Source organism: Symsagittifera roscoffensis, chromosome 1 (assembly GCF_963678635.1).
Source record: "Symsagittifera roscoffensis chromosome 1, txSymRosc1.1, whole genome shotgun sequence".
Lineage (NCBI taxonomy): Eukaryota > Metazoa > Xenacoelomorpha > Acoela > Convolutidae > Symsagittifera > Symsagittifera roscoffensis.
The window spans coordinates 62,452,570-62,470,318 of record NC_087062.1 but is presented as its reverse complement, the minus strand read 5'-3'; the positions used below and the strand labels follow the sequence as shown (position 1 = coordinate 62,470,318).

The window sequence follows — 17,749 nt, the reverse complement described above, 5'->3', positions numbered from 1 at the left end:
TCAGAGTAATATAGAACGTCTTTTACATCTCAATCCCGACGATTGTAAAAATGAATTACTTAGACTAAACATCACACTAAATAAAAACTCCGCAAGAAAGTTAGTTAATTTTCAAGTTTTTTCAGACTCTGTACATCAATCACAACTTGAAAGACACCAAGGACATATAAAACTAGACGAAAAATACCCGTATAACGGCGCACACGGACGATTAACCTATGACCTACACGATAAACATTGGATACCACACATTGGTATAAATGACCCATCAAACTGCAAAGCAGACACAAAAAATAAAGGATACCAAGAAATAATGTTTTTCGATTGGAAAATACAACTCGAAAAAATACAACTAACACGAGATTTATCAGATAATACAATGATCTATCAAGGAATCCGATTACCTTGTAAAAATGATCAAGGTTGTTGCGACCCTACAACGAGAACACAAGCAACAATTGTTTGGTTCCCCGAAGATACATGTACAACATTTCAAGTAGCAAAAATACACGCTCGTATGATAAAATTTCACGAAAAATATTTTATACAATCAATTCCATATGAACAAGTCCATCCATCACGAAAACTAAGTTCTAACTTTAGAAACATAGACAATATAGAAAATAAATTGACACGTTTTCAAATATATCAAGAAACAGAACTTGCATGTAAATACAGGAATCCACTTCACAGAACACAATACTCTGAAATATTAGTTGAATACGAAAAAGGATTCGACATGACCACTGGAAAAGTAAAAATCGACCCATATGCCACAGGTCATCCTCCAAACGAAGGAACATCCTATATACCAGTTAATTTTGAAAAAAGCAACGGACAACCTGGTGGACATCTAAAACCCCATGACACCAGAAGCACACGCTTACAAGAATTATCACTAATGAATACTACATATTTCGGTAATATCCACTATGATATTCATTTAGATATGAAACTAGATTATACAATTAGCCGAATTTTTCAAGAAATGTCACTCTCCGAATTAGAAACACTACACCAACTATGCGAATTAGAACGAACACAAATATTACAATCACTTGCACTAGCAGTATTAAAAATACCCTATGCAGGATACTTATTATCTGGAAATAGATCAAATTTTTTAGACTATGAAGGAAACATCTTATGGTTTTATACTTGTACTAAAAAAGTATCACCACTATACGTTTTTGAAGATAAACGATGTTATAAAAGAATCCCTATCTTTTATAAGAATAAAGTACATTTCGTGGATACACTTTCACGAAGAACCTATTTCTGGGATACCGCAGTCCCATGTGGATCAGAAAACAGCCACAATGTAGTACAACTAAACCCTGATGAAAATAAATATTATCTTCTCACTCCATATCCCACATTAATGCAATCACTCAAAAAATTTTCACCAGAAAGCATTCGCGCTATTGCTCGAAACCCAAATATAGACTTACAATCAATAGGAATCTATTCAAAATCAGATATTCAACATCACATTAGAACACAACAATTCCAAGAATTATTAACACAAATGGACACTATACAAAGACAATCAATAGACTAAAATTTACGCAAACTTGCAGAAACCGCAGGATTTGCCGATATCTACACGCAAGACTATAGCGGATATTTTAAAGACATTAAAGATTATATATATCTAAACGGTGAAAAATACCGTCCCCAAGATATATCACCAATTAACATTTTTAGCTTTGTTACACTCAAAAATGAGATCCTCGATTTTCTAGGATGGCCCTACTACATCTTAGAAAAATTGACTATTTTATACGCAATGTTTAACTTTATTGGATTTCTTTTCTCACTTTTAAAAGGAATCTACAACACATGTGCTATACACACACAAGTAAACAGACAAGCAAGCGTAGCACGCATACTCTTTGCAGGATTTTTTGGAATCTTTTCTACATCTATAAACAAAATTCTTTTAGACGCACAAATAAAAGAATATAACACAAAAATAGCAACACGACAAAATACATACGACGAAGAACATAACAATGTAGACATAACGCCAACGGCACCACAATTACCACCCCTACCAAATAACCATCCACTATCCCTAGTCCCACGAAATTTTCGAAATTTAGCCATCACACATAATCCAAATTTTCAACTCACCACATCACAAAGTCCCATCCAACATATAATGACACACCAGTCACAAGACCATAATACTTATGAACAAATTATTGAACAACCCCATACCACCGCTTTTCAGTCTCAAAATAATCATTGTTTTAGCCCACGATGAGCCGCCAACTTGGATCACTACACCGATCAAATTCCCACCCAACCAATCTTACCTCTCCAATCCCAATAATACCACTTTTTGCTTTTCCGCCACCCGATTTTCCATCTAGTAATGTAACATCAGGCATGAATTCCGACACTAATTCACACATCTCAGTTATATATTCCATCTCACAACTCAATAACCCGAATATTGAAACCCCCGATGAATTTGCCGACTCAGAACCATCCCCATCCAATAATTTTCATAACTCTTCTAAATTTTCTCAACCCCCTTTTCAACCCATATTATCCAATAACCCTGACCCAATCACTCCCACACCCTCTTATGCTTCCCAAGTTACCCCAACCTACTCCTCATACCATTCTGACCAATCATCTCATTCTCCAGACACCCCCCGAATCTCCCCAGAGCTAGATAATTTTATTACCCTTCAACAACAACCCTACCACCTTAATACCCCAACCATAAACCAAATCTCCTCCACAATAAATTCATCCAACCCCCCTACCCCTACACCCTCTTCAAATTATACTGAATCATTAGCACCATCATCCACATCAACTGAATCTTCACTCAACACTAATAGAGCTTAAAGAAATTTTAAAAGAAAGTTCGCCAACCATCCTTTCCCAGCAAAACCAGGAACAGCCCGTGAATACATCAACCACCCCAAGCATACTAACACAAAAGAATTCTTAGCCATCACCTTACCCTCATTCCCACAATACACCTTAAACACCCCCCACGACACTAACGAAACACGCAACTTTGTAGATGAATACGTTTTAATGCCCACTCTCTCTTGGACCTCATATTATCATTTTACTAACCCTCTTTGCTTACCTTTATCTAACACTCACATCGATATAGAGCGAAATACGGACATGCTATATCGACTCACTACACCACTAACCGCTAGACAATTTACTTACGTTGGATATAAAAAATCACTAAAACACACACTGCACCTAGAGCTAACGAATATACACTCGAATACTATGATCAAAACATCATCAGAGCTAACCAAGATCAATTCTTAGACGACGATCGCTTCGCTAATCCACAAATTACCGAGAAATTTTTCATCAAGACACCATATATATTTACACTAAACATCTTCGACCGAAAGTTTGATCACATTATTTCAGAAGCACTAACAGACACACAAGCATACGAAAGTTTTAAAGAACGCTTCCAAATATTTTCACTAACCTTTCATTTCCTTGCACCACACGAAAGAGATTTACACTGCTCACACGATATTATGTTGCGCACTAAACAAACCCACACATATAGTTATTACCGCTTCATCCAAAATCACTTTGACCTACACACACCCTCTAGACAACCACACCATCGCTTTCAATTCATTAATTCCAAATACACTTCACCATTTTTCCTAAATTTCACATATTGCATTAAAGATACTAACCTTCATGGTATTCTTCGCAATTATGATCCCATAACCCAAATGTACATCTTCTGTCCCATCACCAAGACCTTCAACGCCGAAGAATCCCGACCCTTCCTTATCCCGCACGAGTTTGTACAACCTATAGAAATCCCAATTTTAGAATTCATCCACAACACTAAATTCAATCACAAATTATATAATCTAATCCAAAACACACCTTATGAGTTTGCAGTTGGCACTGAAGAACTAACCACTATTAAGGCACTTCAATTGCTTTGGCCACTGCTTCAGACTAAAAATATCATCCGCATCTTAGCTAAACTACTAACAAATTCCGATCTCATCCACGACATCTTCCCCCACGGTTTTTTCCCCGACGACTAACAGGTAAGTATGAATTAAATGAATATTACTAACTAATTAAAATATTAAAAAAACTCACCATACTTTATCCATGTTTTCTTTAGATTTTTAGCCTTCATCCGACGATCACCTACAAAAACCACAAAAGACAAATAAAGATCGCAAATTTCATCAAACAGATTTCAACAATTCTATTAATCTCTTACACTTATAAATTTATAAATTTAATACCAATGCAGTAAATTCATTTCTAAAATTTTCCCCACAAGCAGTAAATCTAATTATGATGAAAATTTGTAACTTAAAATCCCCCATAACTAGCAGTAAATTTCCAAATTCTATGCAGTAAATTAATAAAATGCAAATGCAGTACTAACCTTTTGATATTCCCATTCATTCGCACAGAAATTCTATCCACACTCGCACAGCTCGCCCACGAAGAATTGTTTAAAATAATGAATTTCAGTTTCAAGTTTTCACACTCAACAACTCTAACATATAATAACATGTTTCAAACTTTCCTTTAACCCGGTTGGAAAGGAATCATATACTAAACAAAACTAACCAACGCAGCTTACTAAATACCACAAATCATAGAATAACAGCATGACTAAGAAAAGGAAACCAACGGTACCCAAACCGGATTAACCCAGTTTAAAACTGGACAATTTATTCTTTTGAAGACTATTATAAAGTCTAAGAAAGAAATAATAAAACACAAAAAAGTCGAAAGACAAACCCATACCACGAACAATTTGCTTTTTGGAAAAAGGACATAACCAACAAGACATAAGAAAAACCACAACAAACCCAACATAAAACGTTGTCACATAACAGGACCCCTCACAAAAACCGCATGAAATCATACTCCCACTCCTGGCCTAACCCACCAGGAAGGACGTCCTGAGCATGCTCTATAGCCGGCCTAACCCACCGCGCTACATCCACGCTTTGTGACCACACCTCTATTTTTAATAAGAGCTACTCAAGTGTGAGTAACTCTTCAAAATAACCGAACTAAAACAAAAAGCTTTTGTGAAAACAACTAACTAAAATCATAATTAAAAAATATTAAACTAATAAATGTTTTATAAAATGTAAATTACATTATGCAATACATAGATCAGAATACAACACCAAGGACGAACATCTAAAGACAAAACGAACCCACTACACTCGAGAGAGAATGACCAACCACAATCGATATGCCACTCACAATCACAACTCAAAGGATTTAGAGTACGACTTGACTTCGCAGAAAAGGACTTCATTGAACTAGACCAATGACCACCTCGATGTTCAAGTATATGTACAGATCCGAGTAACCAGGCATCCCCTCCACGCACAATCTCTACGCCATTCCCAAATTAGATCAGACACAAAAGAAGTTCTCCACGCAGAACAGAAAAACCTGACATAGCAAACCATTCTGAAATCAGATTTGAGTTTGTTGCAAAGACTTAGTCGTTGTCACTAGAAGACACAACGTCTTATGTCTCTAACTCCAGCTTCCTGGAACTTCTTTAACAAAGAGGAAACAGAAGAAATAAGATGTTCGCCAAACACCAACGTCCATCATCCATCCTTCGAATTGCAGAAGAACTATTCTAAAAAATTCTGTAAAACCCGGATGGGTGGAACCTGATCTAAACTACATTTTATGATTGGATAATTTAGATATTTTACCAATGTAAAGTATTTAATATTAACCAATCATGATCCATCTAACTAACAACCCACTTATTTGTAAGTGCTGAAGTTACTTGTAATTTCAGCACCAGAGAGATTTGAATTTAACTTAGAAATTAGTTGGACTCTCCCGAGCACTTCAGCAGCCGCAATAAACCAGTATACCCTAGATCTATTGAGCCTAGCAGAGACTAGTTAAACAACCTGAGACTAGATAGTATAAGAGTAAGATTAGGATCGGTATTAGACTAAGAAGTTGCACGAATCTATCCGGCCGAAAATAAGATAGCGTGACGAGCAGACGGTGTACCCTATCCGAAATTACTCTATGAGTTAACCAACTCGGTCCTAACTCAGGACATATCAATAGGCAGTTGCGGAAACAAGTGGTAGCCGGAGTAGATTGCAGCGCACCGAAACACATGAAAAAAACCAGCAAATTAGGCGGACAAGAGTTAAGTGGCATAAGCGACTAGCCTCAAAAATAATAACGCTAACAATTTGGTCAAATTTAAATCAAAGAGGTCAGCAGAAACATCCAGTATCGATATTATGGTAAATGAAATGAACATGTTGGTCACGAGAATTACGCCAATTGTGTGATAAACAAGTCAGTTTCTACTGCAGGTTTATTGAATTTGCTTGACGCAAAAATGTAGAATGAGCTATTTACAGAAGAATCCCAGTTAGGGCTGTTGAAGAAAAGTATTTTAGCCGCTAATAGCCAGTTTCAGGACTATTTCTCAGTCATCAATGATTGTGTCGTTATTGACAAACAAAAAACATTACGTTTTTGACTGCCGAAAACGGTTTTCCATCAATTCCGCCAAAAACAACCACGCCAGGAAGCGAAAATTGACGCTGCAGTCTGTATTTGGTGGCTACGAATGCACCGTGAAGTTATATTAATTTGTCAAAATTACCGTTGATATTCAGAATTTGGTAAGAATATCGAAAATTTGAAATCATCCAATTCATCTAATTTCCTACCATAGTTCAATGCGCCAGATAAAGAAATACATAGAGTTTATCTGCTTATAATGGAATAACTAGGCAGTAAAATTTACATTTTTTCAGCCATAGACCGTAATTGAAATTATCCTTTAGTTTTGATTACCAAAACAACCATGAGCAAACAAATTAACAAATTCTTAAAAAGATATATTCATTAGCATAGTACGCCTGATTCAATGCGTTCCTATCAAAGTTCAGGTTTGCAAATTGCTATAAACGAACTTTGTAAGAAGATTGGAATTGAACAGATGGTTTGTCCAGTTGAAGACAAGTGTGATTGAGGCTAAGTTCGTATCCAGGCAGTTAAAAAAATTAGAAGCGATGCAAATGGAATCAATTTTCACCGATATTCAATTTGTAATTTAACGTACTAACGAAGATATTCGGACCCCTTAGCACACATTTCTGAAAGATATGCCTTTTTGTCAACTTGGTCGGAAATTTTTGTTTTGAAAGGAAACTTATCGATTTTTCCTCACTTTGAGCAGATAGACTTTAAAATAGTTTAGATCATGAGAACTTTGAAAATAACAAGCTAACAGTAGAGCAAATGATAGAATGATCGGACTCGCAAAAGATATCGGAAATGGTCAATCGAGGTGAAAAAGCAGATTGGTTCTTCAAAAGTTTCACAGATTGATACCGGTTGTTGGCATCCACCGTTGAGAAACGATCTAAGCAAGGGCACGATGAGGTTTAGAGTTGGTTGGAAGCAGCAGACAAGTCGTCTCAAATCTTAAAGTAATCTCGAACACGATATTATTCATTCACCTAACACAATTGTTGTATACCAGAAAACATCGGACTGGATTTTTACGATTTTGAAATCTGTAAGGATAGATATCAAGGCAGACAGTGGACAATTCTGATTCCTTGTCGTCTGACAAACGATTGCAGTACCCAAGCCAATGACACAACAATAGAAAGCCTACCAATTTCTCAGCCAAGTTTTATCCGCAAGCAAAAATGAGCGCAACAGTTTATTTAACTGTCAGAGGCAACAAACCAAAACGCAGGAAGAAGCAGGAACGCAGAAATTGAAAGACATGCTACCAAAAGAGGACGCCAAATCATACATCTCCAGTTTATTGAGAAGCTCAAGTAGAACCAAAAGGGAGACTAGGTTCTATGGCATCCCGTTCCGACATGTGTTCAACTAAGTAGAAGAGGCAGGATCAAGAGGGTAATTATTGCGTTCAACTCCGCAAAAGGAGATTTGTATACAGCTTTTAGTGCGGTATCCATATCTTTTGGAAAATTTTTATCATTGATGAGGAAACGTCTGTAGTTGGAAGCAAAATTAGCACTGAAAAATTATGTGAACCTGTTTTTAAAACCTAAACTGAGTGTAATGAAGAAATTAAAAACTCAAAACTTACTCAAAGTTTTTGAGAGTATTTCAATTTTTTCCCAAGGAGGGCAATATGATCAGCCTAAAATAAATCCATTTATTTTATTGGATTAGCGACCAGTGAATTCTTAGTGCTGAAGTTAAGTGCGAGCGCGATCTCACAGATTTTTTACTGTTGAAAGATTACAGTTGATTGTGATGCTTTTATTCATCTTATCCTCACGAAAATCTAATCAAGTTTTTGTCATTATGTATCTAAACACTTCAATATGTTACTTTACCTTGATTCAGTATTTGCTCTAACTATTTGAAAAATGTGGAGGAACAATTTTTTCGGATATGTTTTAGTTTTTTTCTGTTCTCCACGCAAAATCGGGTACCACAGCTATTCATCAGAATGGGCTCACACATTGTCGAAGTGTCGAGAAACACTGGTTTTGAAGTTTTTGAGATTAAAAACAATTTCGAGCGAGTAAAGCAAGCTAGCAAATGTTTTTCACATTTTTGCTTTTTTGTCTACTTTCAAGCAAAAAGTGAGCCAGAAAGCTTATTTCACTTTTTAACTTTTTAACCAAGAAAGGTGACCACTAATAACCAATGAAATGTCAAGAGTGGTATATCAATTTTAAGCCCTTTTAGCGCTGATTAGAACAAAATTAAAAATTTTCAAAAATGTTGTCCCAGTGTTGAGAAAAACTAGTTTCAAACTGGTTGGTTGAGAAAAACAGTTCTTGATCATTTTCGAGCGAGTAAAGCAAGCGAGCTGACCCGATTTCTTATAGAAGGATAAGCCATGAAAGTTAGGTTTCACTTTAGCAGTTTTTTTTAAATTGTTTTCAGGGCTGTATTAGAATTTAAACTTAACAATTCAAATAAACTATCTGCTAGGAACTTCAAACATTTTTTCAATTTTTTTTTAACAATTCGTTTTGTGATTTTTGACAAAATCAAGGCTCATTTTGCCTGTTCTACTGTGAATGTAAAATATGTCGACATTGTCTAAATGATAGGCTTTCGTCGTCAGATGCTCAGATCACACCACACACAAAAACGTCACTAACTTGAAAAAAAAGAGGAAAATATCATGTATTTTTCTTAGAATATGATTGGAACATTTGTTGCTTCTTGCACAGCAACCGTGTTGTGATTCTTACCATTTGTTTCATTTCACTAATTACTTTAAAGTATCTTAACTGGTTAATCTTGATTTGACCTTGCTATCTTCATTCTCTCCGACGGAGAGAATGACCGCTCACTTTTTTAATGTTTTAACTTAGAGATTAATTCACTTTTTAAACATATCTTATTTGTAACTAAGTAGAATTAACCGTAACAAAGGAACATTTTATCATGGCGCAGCCAGCAGGTTCGAATCAAACGTGAGAGGTATACCTTCATTTTGGCAGAACCACACAGTGGACCCACCAATTCCTTGGGAAGAGTGGAGCGATCTATTCCAGCTAGCGATAATCGCAAAAGAGAATATCGACATCGAAAATCTCTTGAATCCAACGGAACGATATCACCCACCTCCCCCAACATTGGAAAATCCGCCGGAAAACGAATCCGACGCTCAAAAAACATCACGCATCGAGAGGAATATCCAAGAACAAAAGAGATTCGATGATGAAGAAATGGCCTCAATAAAGTTAGAAACCAAGAAATTCAACGGTATGAGACTGGAAGAGGCGGACAAAAAACTAAGATCCATACTCTATCTAGCCCTTGGAAACGAAGGAAAGAAAATATTCGGCCAGAAGTTCACAAGAGTCAAAGTTCTACAAATTTCTTTCAAAGAATTTTGGGACAATTTGTCCACAGCTTTTGTGAGAAAAACAAACATAACCTTCGAAAGACACAAACTCTTAAACAGAAAACAGAGGGACAGAGAATCATTAGAACAATTCTGGGGGGCACTGGCTGAAATGGCAAAACGATGTAACATTCCCACAGGAGAAGACGAATGGATTAGAGATATTTTTATTAATAACATGAAGAATTCAGATATCCAACGGAAACTTCTCACGGAAACCTTACCGCCACTAGAAGCCTTAAACGTAGCCCTGATTGATGAAAAAGTAATTACAAACCACATAAAGATGACGAGTACTTTTAAATCCAGCGGATATTCTTCCAACAAATCTTTTAATCATTTTAATGTAAAAAGAGAACCCACCCTAAACATCGAAAGAAACAACACATGTATGAAATGCGGCGGAAGTTTTACAAAAGGACATCTAGCGGTTTGCCCTGCTAAAGATACAACATGTACGACTTGTAAATATCGAGGACATTTTACTAGACTTTGTAAATCACGCCGTAAAAATGTAAATATTGTGGATAGCCAAATTGTAAATAATACGGATCATCATTATCCTTCGGAACAACCAGATGTACATATTGACACCGCTAATAGAGAATGCTGTGGAGTAATAAATGCATGGTCAGAGTCTGGACAAAGCGATAATGACGATTACTCAGTATTAAACGTAACAACTATCTACGATGATCAAGGAAAGGAGATGAAGAAACTACTAAATATCGGCTTAGGAAATGAAAACCAAGTAATTCTGAACAAACAGGTGGATTCAGCAAGCCCTGTAAGCTTCCTTAAACAGAATGTGTTACACGAGTTGAGACTACGAGACCCCTACGTGAAAATATATCCAGTGGATAAAGCTACCAAGGAACTCTATTGTGGATTTACGAACAATGCAATAAATATCACTGGAAAAGTAATTGTACCAATTTTCTCAAATGGATGGTCCCACAAGGAATGCCACTTCTTTCTAACTCAAGGTCATGAAAGAAACATCTTGGGAAACGACAATTTACCAAAAGTCGGAATCGAAGTTTCACAAAAACAATACGCAACACTCACCAACAAGAGAACTTGTAAGTCTATCAATTCCGTTACTTCACTTGACATAGATAATGAAATTGAAATGATTGGAAAAACCTTCAAACGACTATTCCTTCGGATTGGAAAAATAAAGAATCAAACAAAAATAACACATTTTCATGAACCATTAAAGCCAATTCAATTAAAAGGCAGGAGGGTCCCTTTACACTTACTAGACTCAGTAAAAACAGAATTATACAGGCTTAAATCCGAAGGACACATCAAAAAATTAGAAAACTGTGACGAGGACAGATTTATTAGTCCGATAGTTATTACTTGTAAAAAAGACAAATCGATAAAGTTAGCCCTTGATTCAAAATTCATCAACAAACAAATATACAAGAACAAATATCAGATGCCTAATATACACGAATTAGTTGATAACGTGGCGGCTCAAATTTCGGACAATTCCGCCGGAGAAGTATGGTTTACAAACCTAGACCTAAAGAACGCATATAGTCAACTCGCACTGGACAATTTTACTAGCAGCCAATGCAACTTTAGTCTAGTCGGCGGAGATATAACAGGCACTTATCAATTTTTAACGGGTTTTTACGGACTCGGCGATATGCCAAACGAGTTTCAGAGAGTCATGGACTCAACTTTGGGAAACATTCTTTTTACAAATTGCTACCTCGATGATATATTAGTCGCTTCCAAAGGAAGTTTTAACGATCACAAGAAAATCGTTTACAAAATTTTATCAACGTTAGACACTTACAATTTCGCAGTTAAATGGTCGAAGTGCAAATTCTTCCAAAAAGAAATTGAATGGCTCGGTTTTAAAATATCGAAATCCGGAATCGCCCCATTATTCGATAAAACCAAGGCAATCAAAGATATTCCAACCCCAAAGAATCTAAAAGAATTAAGATCATTCTTCGGGTCAACTAATCAGTACATTAAATTTGTACCAAATCTAGCATCCCTCGGAAGCCCGCTTAGACCTCTTTTAAACAAGAAGTCAATTTTCCTTTGGAATGAAGATCACTCAAAAGCTTTTGTCAAGATTAAATCTGAAATAGTAAATCTTACCGAAAACAATCATTTCGACGTAAAAAAGCCCACGAGAGTAAAAACAGATGCTTCACATAATGGATTAGGTGCATCCCTTGAACAACTTCATGAGAAAGTTTGGAAAACAGTGTCATTTGCTTCAAGATTTTTAAATCCGCACGAATCGAAATATTCAACAAACGAATTAGAGTTATTAGGAGTTGTATGGGCGGTTGAACATTACAAAAATTATCTCTATGGCTCCGAATTTGAAATTATCACTGACCACAAAGCTCTCCTTTCCGCTTTGTCACCAAATCACGGAAACAAAACATACCATAGCCGATTGACAAGATGGGTAGATCGTCTCCTACCATTCAATTTTACTATCAAACACTTAGCGGGAAAAGATATGGGTTTTACAGACTTAATTTCAAGAACTCCTTCGGGTAAAGCAATTCCCTCATCACACTACGACGAAGAATTTGTAGTTGCTACTACCAAAAAAATATATAGTGCACTCAATCCTTCGGATAATGAAAATCCATTACGTAATTCAATTAATTCGATTTCGGAAAATTCCCATTACATGAAATTACGAAATCACGTAATAATCACAGCATTGAATTTCGTCAGCTCTTCCATTTCAATCTGCAATCAAAAACATTATAGAACAGAACTTTGTAATTCTAAATGTATTCCTTTGGATTTCTCAAACACTGATTTTACTAAAATTATCCTATCAAATTCAGCCTTTATCTATTTTTTAATCTTTAACAGTAGCTTAATTAGTAATCCTTCGGATCTCAAACTTATAAATAGTGTAAATATGTCAAATAACCAAATTGTAGTAAATCCTTCCACTTCCAGGTTACAGGTCTCTATCGATTTTCAAATTTCATCAGAACACAAGAAGTTAGTAACTAAACTCCGAGAAAATCTCAAGTTACCCGAAAGACCTTTGGATTTAAATACATTATTCAATGCAAAATTGGTCGCTTTATTAACGGAAGATGATGAATTATTAAACCCAATTGTTAAAGCTCTACAGAAAAAAGTAGATAACATCAATGCAAATTCCCGTTATCTACACCAATTTTCGAAAGAACTTCATGAATCCGACGGACTATTATATATGGATGGAAAACTAGTTATTCCGTTTACACTTAGAAACGCCGTTTTAAAAACATTACATGAATCTCACCCTGGCCAATTCGGTATGAAATACTTGGCACAATACATTTGGTGGCCACACATATATCGACAAATTTACTTCCACGGGATTAATTGCACACAATGCACGCAAACCGGTAAGAACATAAAAAGCATCATTCCAACTTCACAAATTAGTGAACTTCCCACCTTATTTGAACCTAATGAGGAAATAAATCTTGATTTTGCCGGCCCACTAGATAACAACTGGGGAAACAATAAATACATCTTATTGTGTATAGACCGTTTTTCAAAATTCCCTTCAGCAAAAATTACATCTTCAACGTCATCAAACACAGTAATTGAATTTTTTCAAGATTATTTTTATCTCCATGGGATTCCAAAATCTATTCGGGTCGACCACGCATCCTGCTTTACTAGTCAGGATTTTAAATTTTTTTGCAATTCTCTTAATATCAAACTAATATTCTGTACAGTTGGGGACCATCGTTCTAACGGTCTTGTAGAAAAACTTGTTCATACTGTAAAAATCAAATTATTAGCAATGTCACTGGATCAACAAAAACCCACATTACAAACCGCCATTTCGAAAATCATTTGGAATCTACGATCTTCCTTCCAATCTAAAATTAAATGCTCACCGTTCGAAATACACTTTAATAGAAAACCGAACACGATCTGGAAGCAATTGGCATCTAATAATTTATCCGGTGGATTTTTAGACAAAGGGAAGTTGATCTTAAGCAGAGAAAGGGCCCTCGACTGGAACGCTGACGATCGGGCAGAGGACGGATACAAAGACTCCCTTATACCGAAAAAGAACCAGTCACCATTGGAGAAAGGCTATGATTCAGACCTTCCCACTACTTCAAAACCTCAATCAGCCCGAGTGTCCTTAAACAGTCCGTTTAAAGGTAAATTACTACGGAAAACTAACAGAAGTATAAACGGAAATCCCTTCTTTAAACAACTAGGTCAGAAAATAATAAACTCAACAAAATCCACGGTTGAATTATCCGACGGAAAAATTATTAGAAAATCGGACATCGCCATTCCAAAGTCTAAATCTTCTACAATTCGTTCATTCAAAGGAATTATCTCCTTTCCTTTTTTCTCTAACGGTGATTTACAAGTAGGTCCAAGAAAGTCACACAAATCGAAGACACAACAGACGCGGAAACCAGACACTAAGTCAGGAAGACAAACAGTGTCGCCCACCCCGGTCACCACCAGATCTAGAGGAACGAACCAGCCTTCAAAATGCAACAAATCGAAGAAGAACCAAAATAAAGCCTCGACGTCGAATACTGGATACCTAGCAGGTGACGAATCAATGTTTATTCCGTCGGATACGTCGGACATTAGCGATTGGGAATGGATTGCGGGAGGTTTCCCATGTAGAGAAATGATAAGAAAACGCTTCATTTCAGATAACGACAATTTTAAAAAAGAACCTACCTCATCATTAGACCCTAAAACATATCAAACTAATATAAAACCTGAGATTTTAGACGAACAATCTCAACCCTCGGACACAGCGGAATGCCCAATTAGTATAAAACCAGCACTTCAAACTACCTCACATTCACCTGACGAACCTTCTACGGCTACGACAACGGAGCCGCCAAACATTCCTTCGGATTGGACAAAACCATTGGTGGGAGAAAAACCGGTCGATTTCCCAGTTTTCGAAATAGAGGACTCCTCAGACGAAATTGGAACCAGCGAGGATAGACATCCTAAGGAAATTAATACCACCGGTAACGAACTTATTTTAAGACGTTCAAGCCGAAATGTTGGCCCCCCTAAATTCTATGGTAAGCGATATTTCATAGATATTATAGATGAGCTAGAAAACCAACCAGGCTCCGCTATTAATCCTATATCTCTGGACGAGGATGACAGCTCGAGCTCCCCCACACAAACTTTCAGAGAGAATCCCTTGGATAATCAGACCAACATTTGCAACACACTACCGGAAGACAGTACACCGGACCTAGCTTACACCCAATCTCCTGATCGATTCTCCATCGCCTCTACTGACGATTCTCTGAGAGATGCCGTGAACTGTTTTGAAAATTACATCGACTTAGATAGTGAAATTTTCAACGCCGAGCTGGAAAAATTTATGGAAGGGGACAGCTAAACTCAATCAAATTTTTAAATCTCACATTTAGTCATTTATAATCTGTACTAGTATTTTGTCTAAAGCGCAATTAGTGCTTACTTAGCTGTAACTACGGATTACAATCCGCCGGATTTAGGAAATTTATTATCCTCTATAATTTAGTCATTCCTTTGGAGCATCAAAATGACATTTGTTATACTGTGCAGTATTTAAAATTTCATTTGTTGGACTTCTCGAGAGGGAGAAAAAGGGATTGTTAACATGTTAGATATCATGGCGCTTAGTAACTTAAATTTTTTCCCACTAAGGGGAATGTTGTGATTCTTACCATTTGTTTCATTTCACTAATTACTTTAAAGTATCTTAACTGGTTAATCTTGATTTGACCTTGCTATCTTCATTCTCTCCGACGGAGAGAATGACCGCTCACTTTTTTAATGTTTTAACTTAGAGATTAATTCACTTTTTAAACATATCTTATTTGTAACTAAGTAGAATTAACCGTAACAAAGGAACATTTTATCAAACCGGCTATTCTTGGTTTAGTTTAAGTTTAGCGTACAGCATTCACGGATATCACATAATCATTAAACTAAATTATGTCACGAAAAGGTTCCAGAAGGACCGCAACGATATTTTTTCTGCGGGTTATTGCAAATCAAAGCCTGTTCATTCTTTCAATGCTCGTGGCGGTAGCTGTACAGCGATAAAATCAATCCTAGAGATACGTGTTTCAGCTATCCAGTTCCTTTGAGCTGAACTCATCTCAGAATGGAAGCCGAGTCAATTTGAACTTGCAGTTGGCCGAGACCCTCATCAAGGACGCCATCCGGACTGCATCATTCGACGCCGGATTCTCTGATGTGGACTTCTCAACTGTGAGTGTAGACCTCTGTGTTGACTCATCAAACACCTCCAAGCCCGTGCAGCTGAATCTCACTTGCAAACAGCCGAGTAGCTGTGACACCACACCTGTCCGATCGTTCGCCGAAACGAACGGCGATATAACCGAACGGGAGCAAGTTGAAGGCACTGGGAACTCCAAATTCAATCAAAAGGCGTCTCGCAAAAGTGAATCAATTGAATCTAACTCACGGTTCAGGAGTACCAATATCCAATCGTCTCATCTCAACAATCCGCTTCACATAGACGCCGATGACATTATGAGGTCATCGTTGTCCAAGAACATCCAACTGCCTCGAAACTCATCAGAAGACTCCCTAGTGACATCTGCGAGCAACTCAATGGCTTCGCCCTCCTTCCCACGCTCCACGACATCCCCCGCCCAATCACAGCACAACAGTCTAGCACCCGCCAACCGATCCAGATTCTATCAGTTTAAAACCAAAGATAAAGAGCAGCCCCCATCAGATGATTCTCCTAGCCGAATCGACAAAAAACCAACCCCATCAGCACCTGGAACTGGGTCGACCTCCGGGGGCTCCGGTGGCGCAGCATCTAGCAACGTGCAAGTTCCGAGCAAACTGTCCTCGGGAATTGCAATGACAACCTCAACCTCCTCGACGTCCATTTCAAAACTGAGGATGCCAAACATTAAGTCAAGCCACCATTATTTAGCCGCAGATGAGCAGGACGGCGGCGCATCAGAGCCACCAGAGACCTAACCTTTATCTATCGTTATTGTTACCTTTACCTACACATTTTTCACACCAAATCATTTCTCAATTGCTAAATTAGTAATATATATTATAGTTCAATTACTAATTGCAATGGGTATTGTATAGATGCAAAGTGAATTTAAATGGACGAAAAAATGTATTTTTGTTTGATTCATAATAAATGTTCCAACTTTTACCTTTAAGACAAAGAAGCACGATAAAAAAGACAATTTTTCTTCACGACAAAAGTTAAACAACTTGAACTTCAATTTCCTCGCCCTGCCATTACTTTTTTAAATAATGATCACGCAAATAATTTTTTACAATTGGAAAATTTCGGTTAAAACAATTCGATTGTGCAAGTTTTTTTATTTTCTGGAAGTAAAAATAATGGGGAAAAATCGTGTTCATGCTTTAAATCAATGAATGGCGGAGTTGGAAAAGAAGACATGTGTAGTACGTCCATCTTGTCATAGTAATGTCATCACTGGTAGTCAACTCGCTTGAAGTAAATCTGGTTCTCAAACTTGACTACAGAGGTGAAAACTATGAACTGAGCACAATATTCGAGAAAGCGCGCAAACAAGTTCAAATCGCTGCTGTCGTCTGTCGTTGTCTCATTCGGGTTTATGTGTCGCGAGTAGGCGAAGATGTGTCCGCTCACGAGAAGGAGAAAAGCAGCGAGTACTGCCAAGTCCTAAAAAACTGAATCTTTATCCGATAAAGCATCGTTTCAGTTACTCTTTATATTTTATCCTAGGGAAAGTTTGACTCGAACGATTAATGACCCTGCTTAACAAAAATATATTGTCAACAATTTTTTTGGTT

At 36.9% G+C, this 17,749-nt stretch overlaps 1 protein-coding gene across 8 annotated transcripts in view; it reads left to right on the top strand.

Annotated features, from left to right (window-relative positions):
- LOC134847096 (uncharacterized) overlaps positions 1–17,105 on the top strand; it is a 77,102-nt gene extending 59,997 nt beyond the window's left edge. For all 8 annotated transcript variants that reach the window (XM_063864533.1, XM_063864528.1, XM_063864529.1 and 5 more), the window contains one exon: positions 16,040–17,105. In XM_063864533.1, the coding sequence (XP_063720603.1) occupies positions 16,040–16,927 (888 nt within the window). In that variant the 3' untranslated portion in view covers positions 16,928–17,105. The remainder of the gene's footprint in view (positions 1–16,039) is intronic.
- Positions 17,106–17,749: the final 644 nt, after the last annotated feature.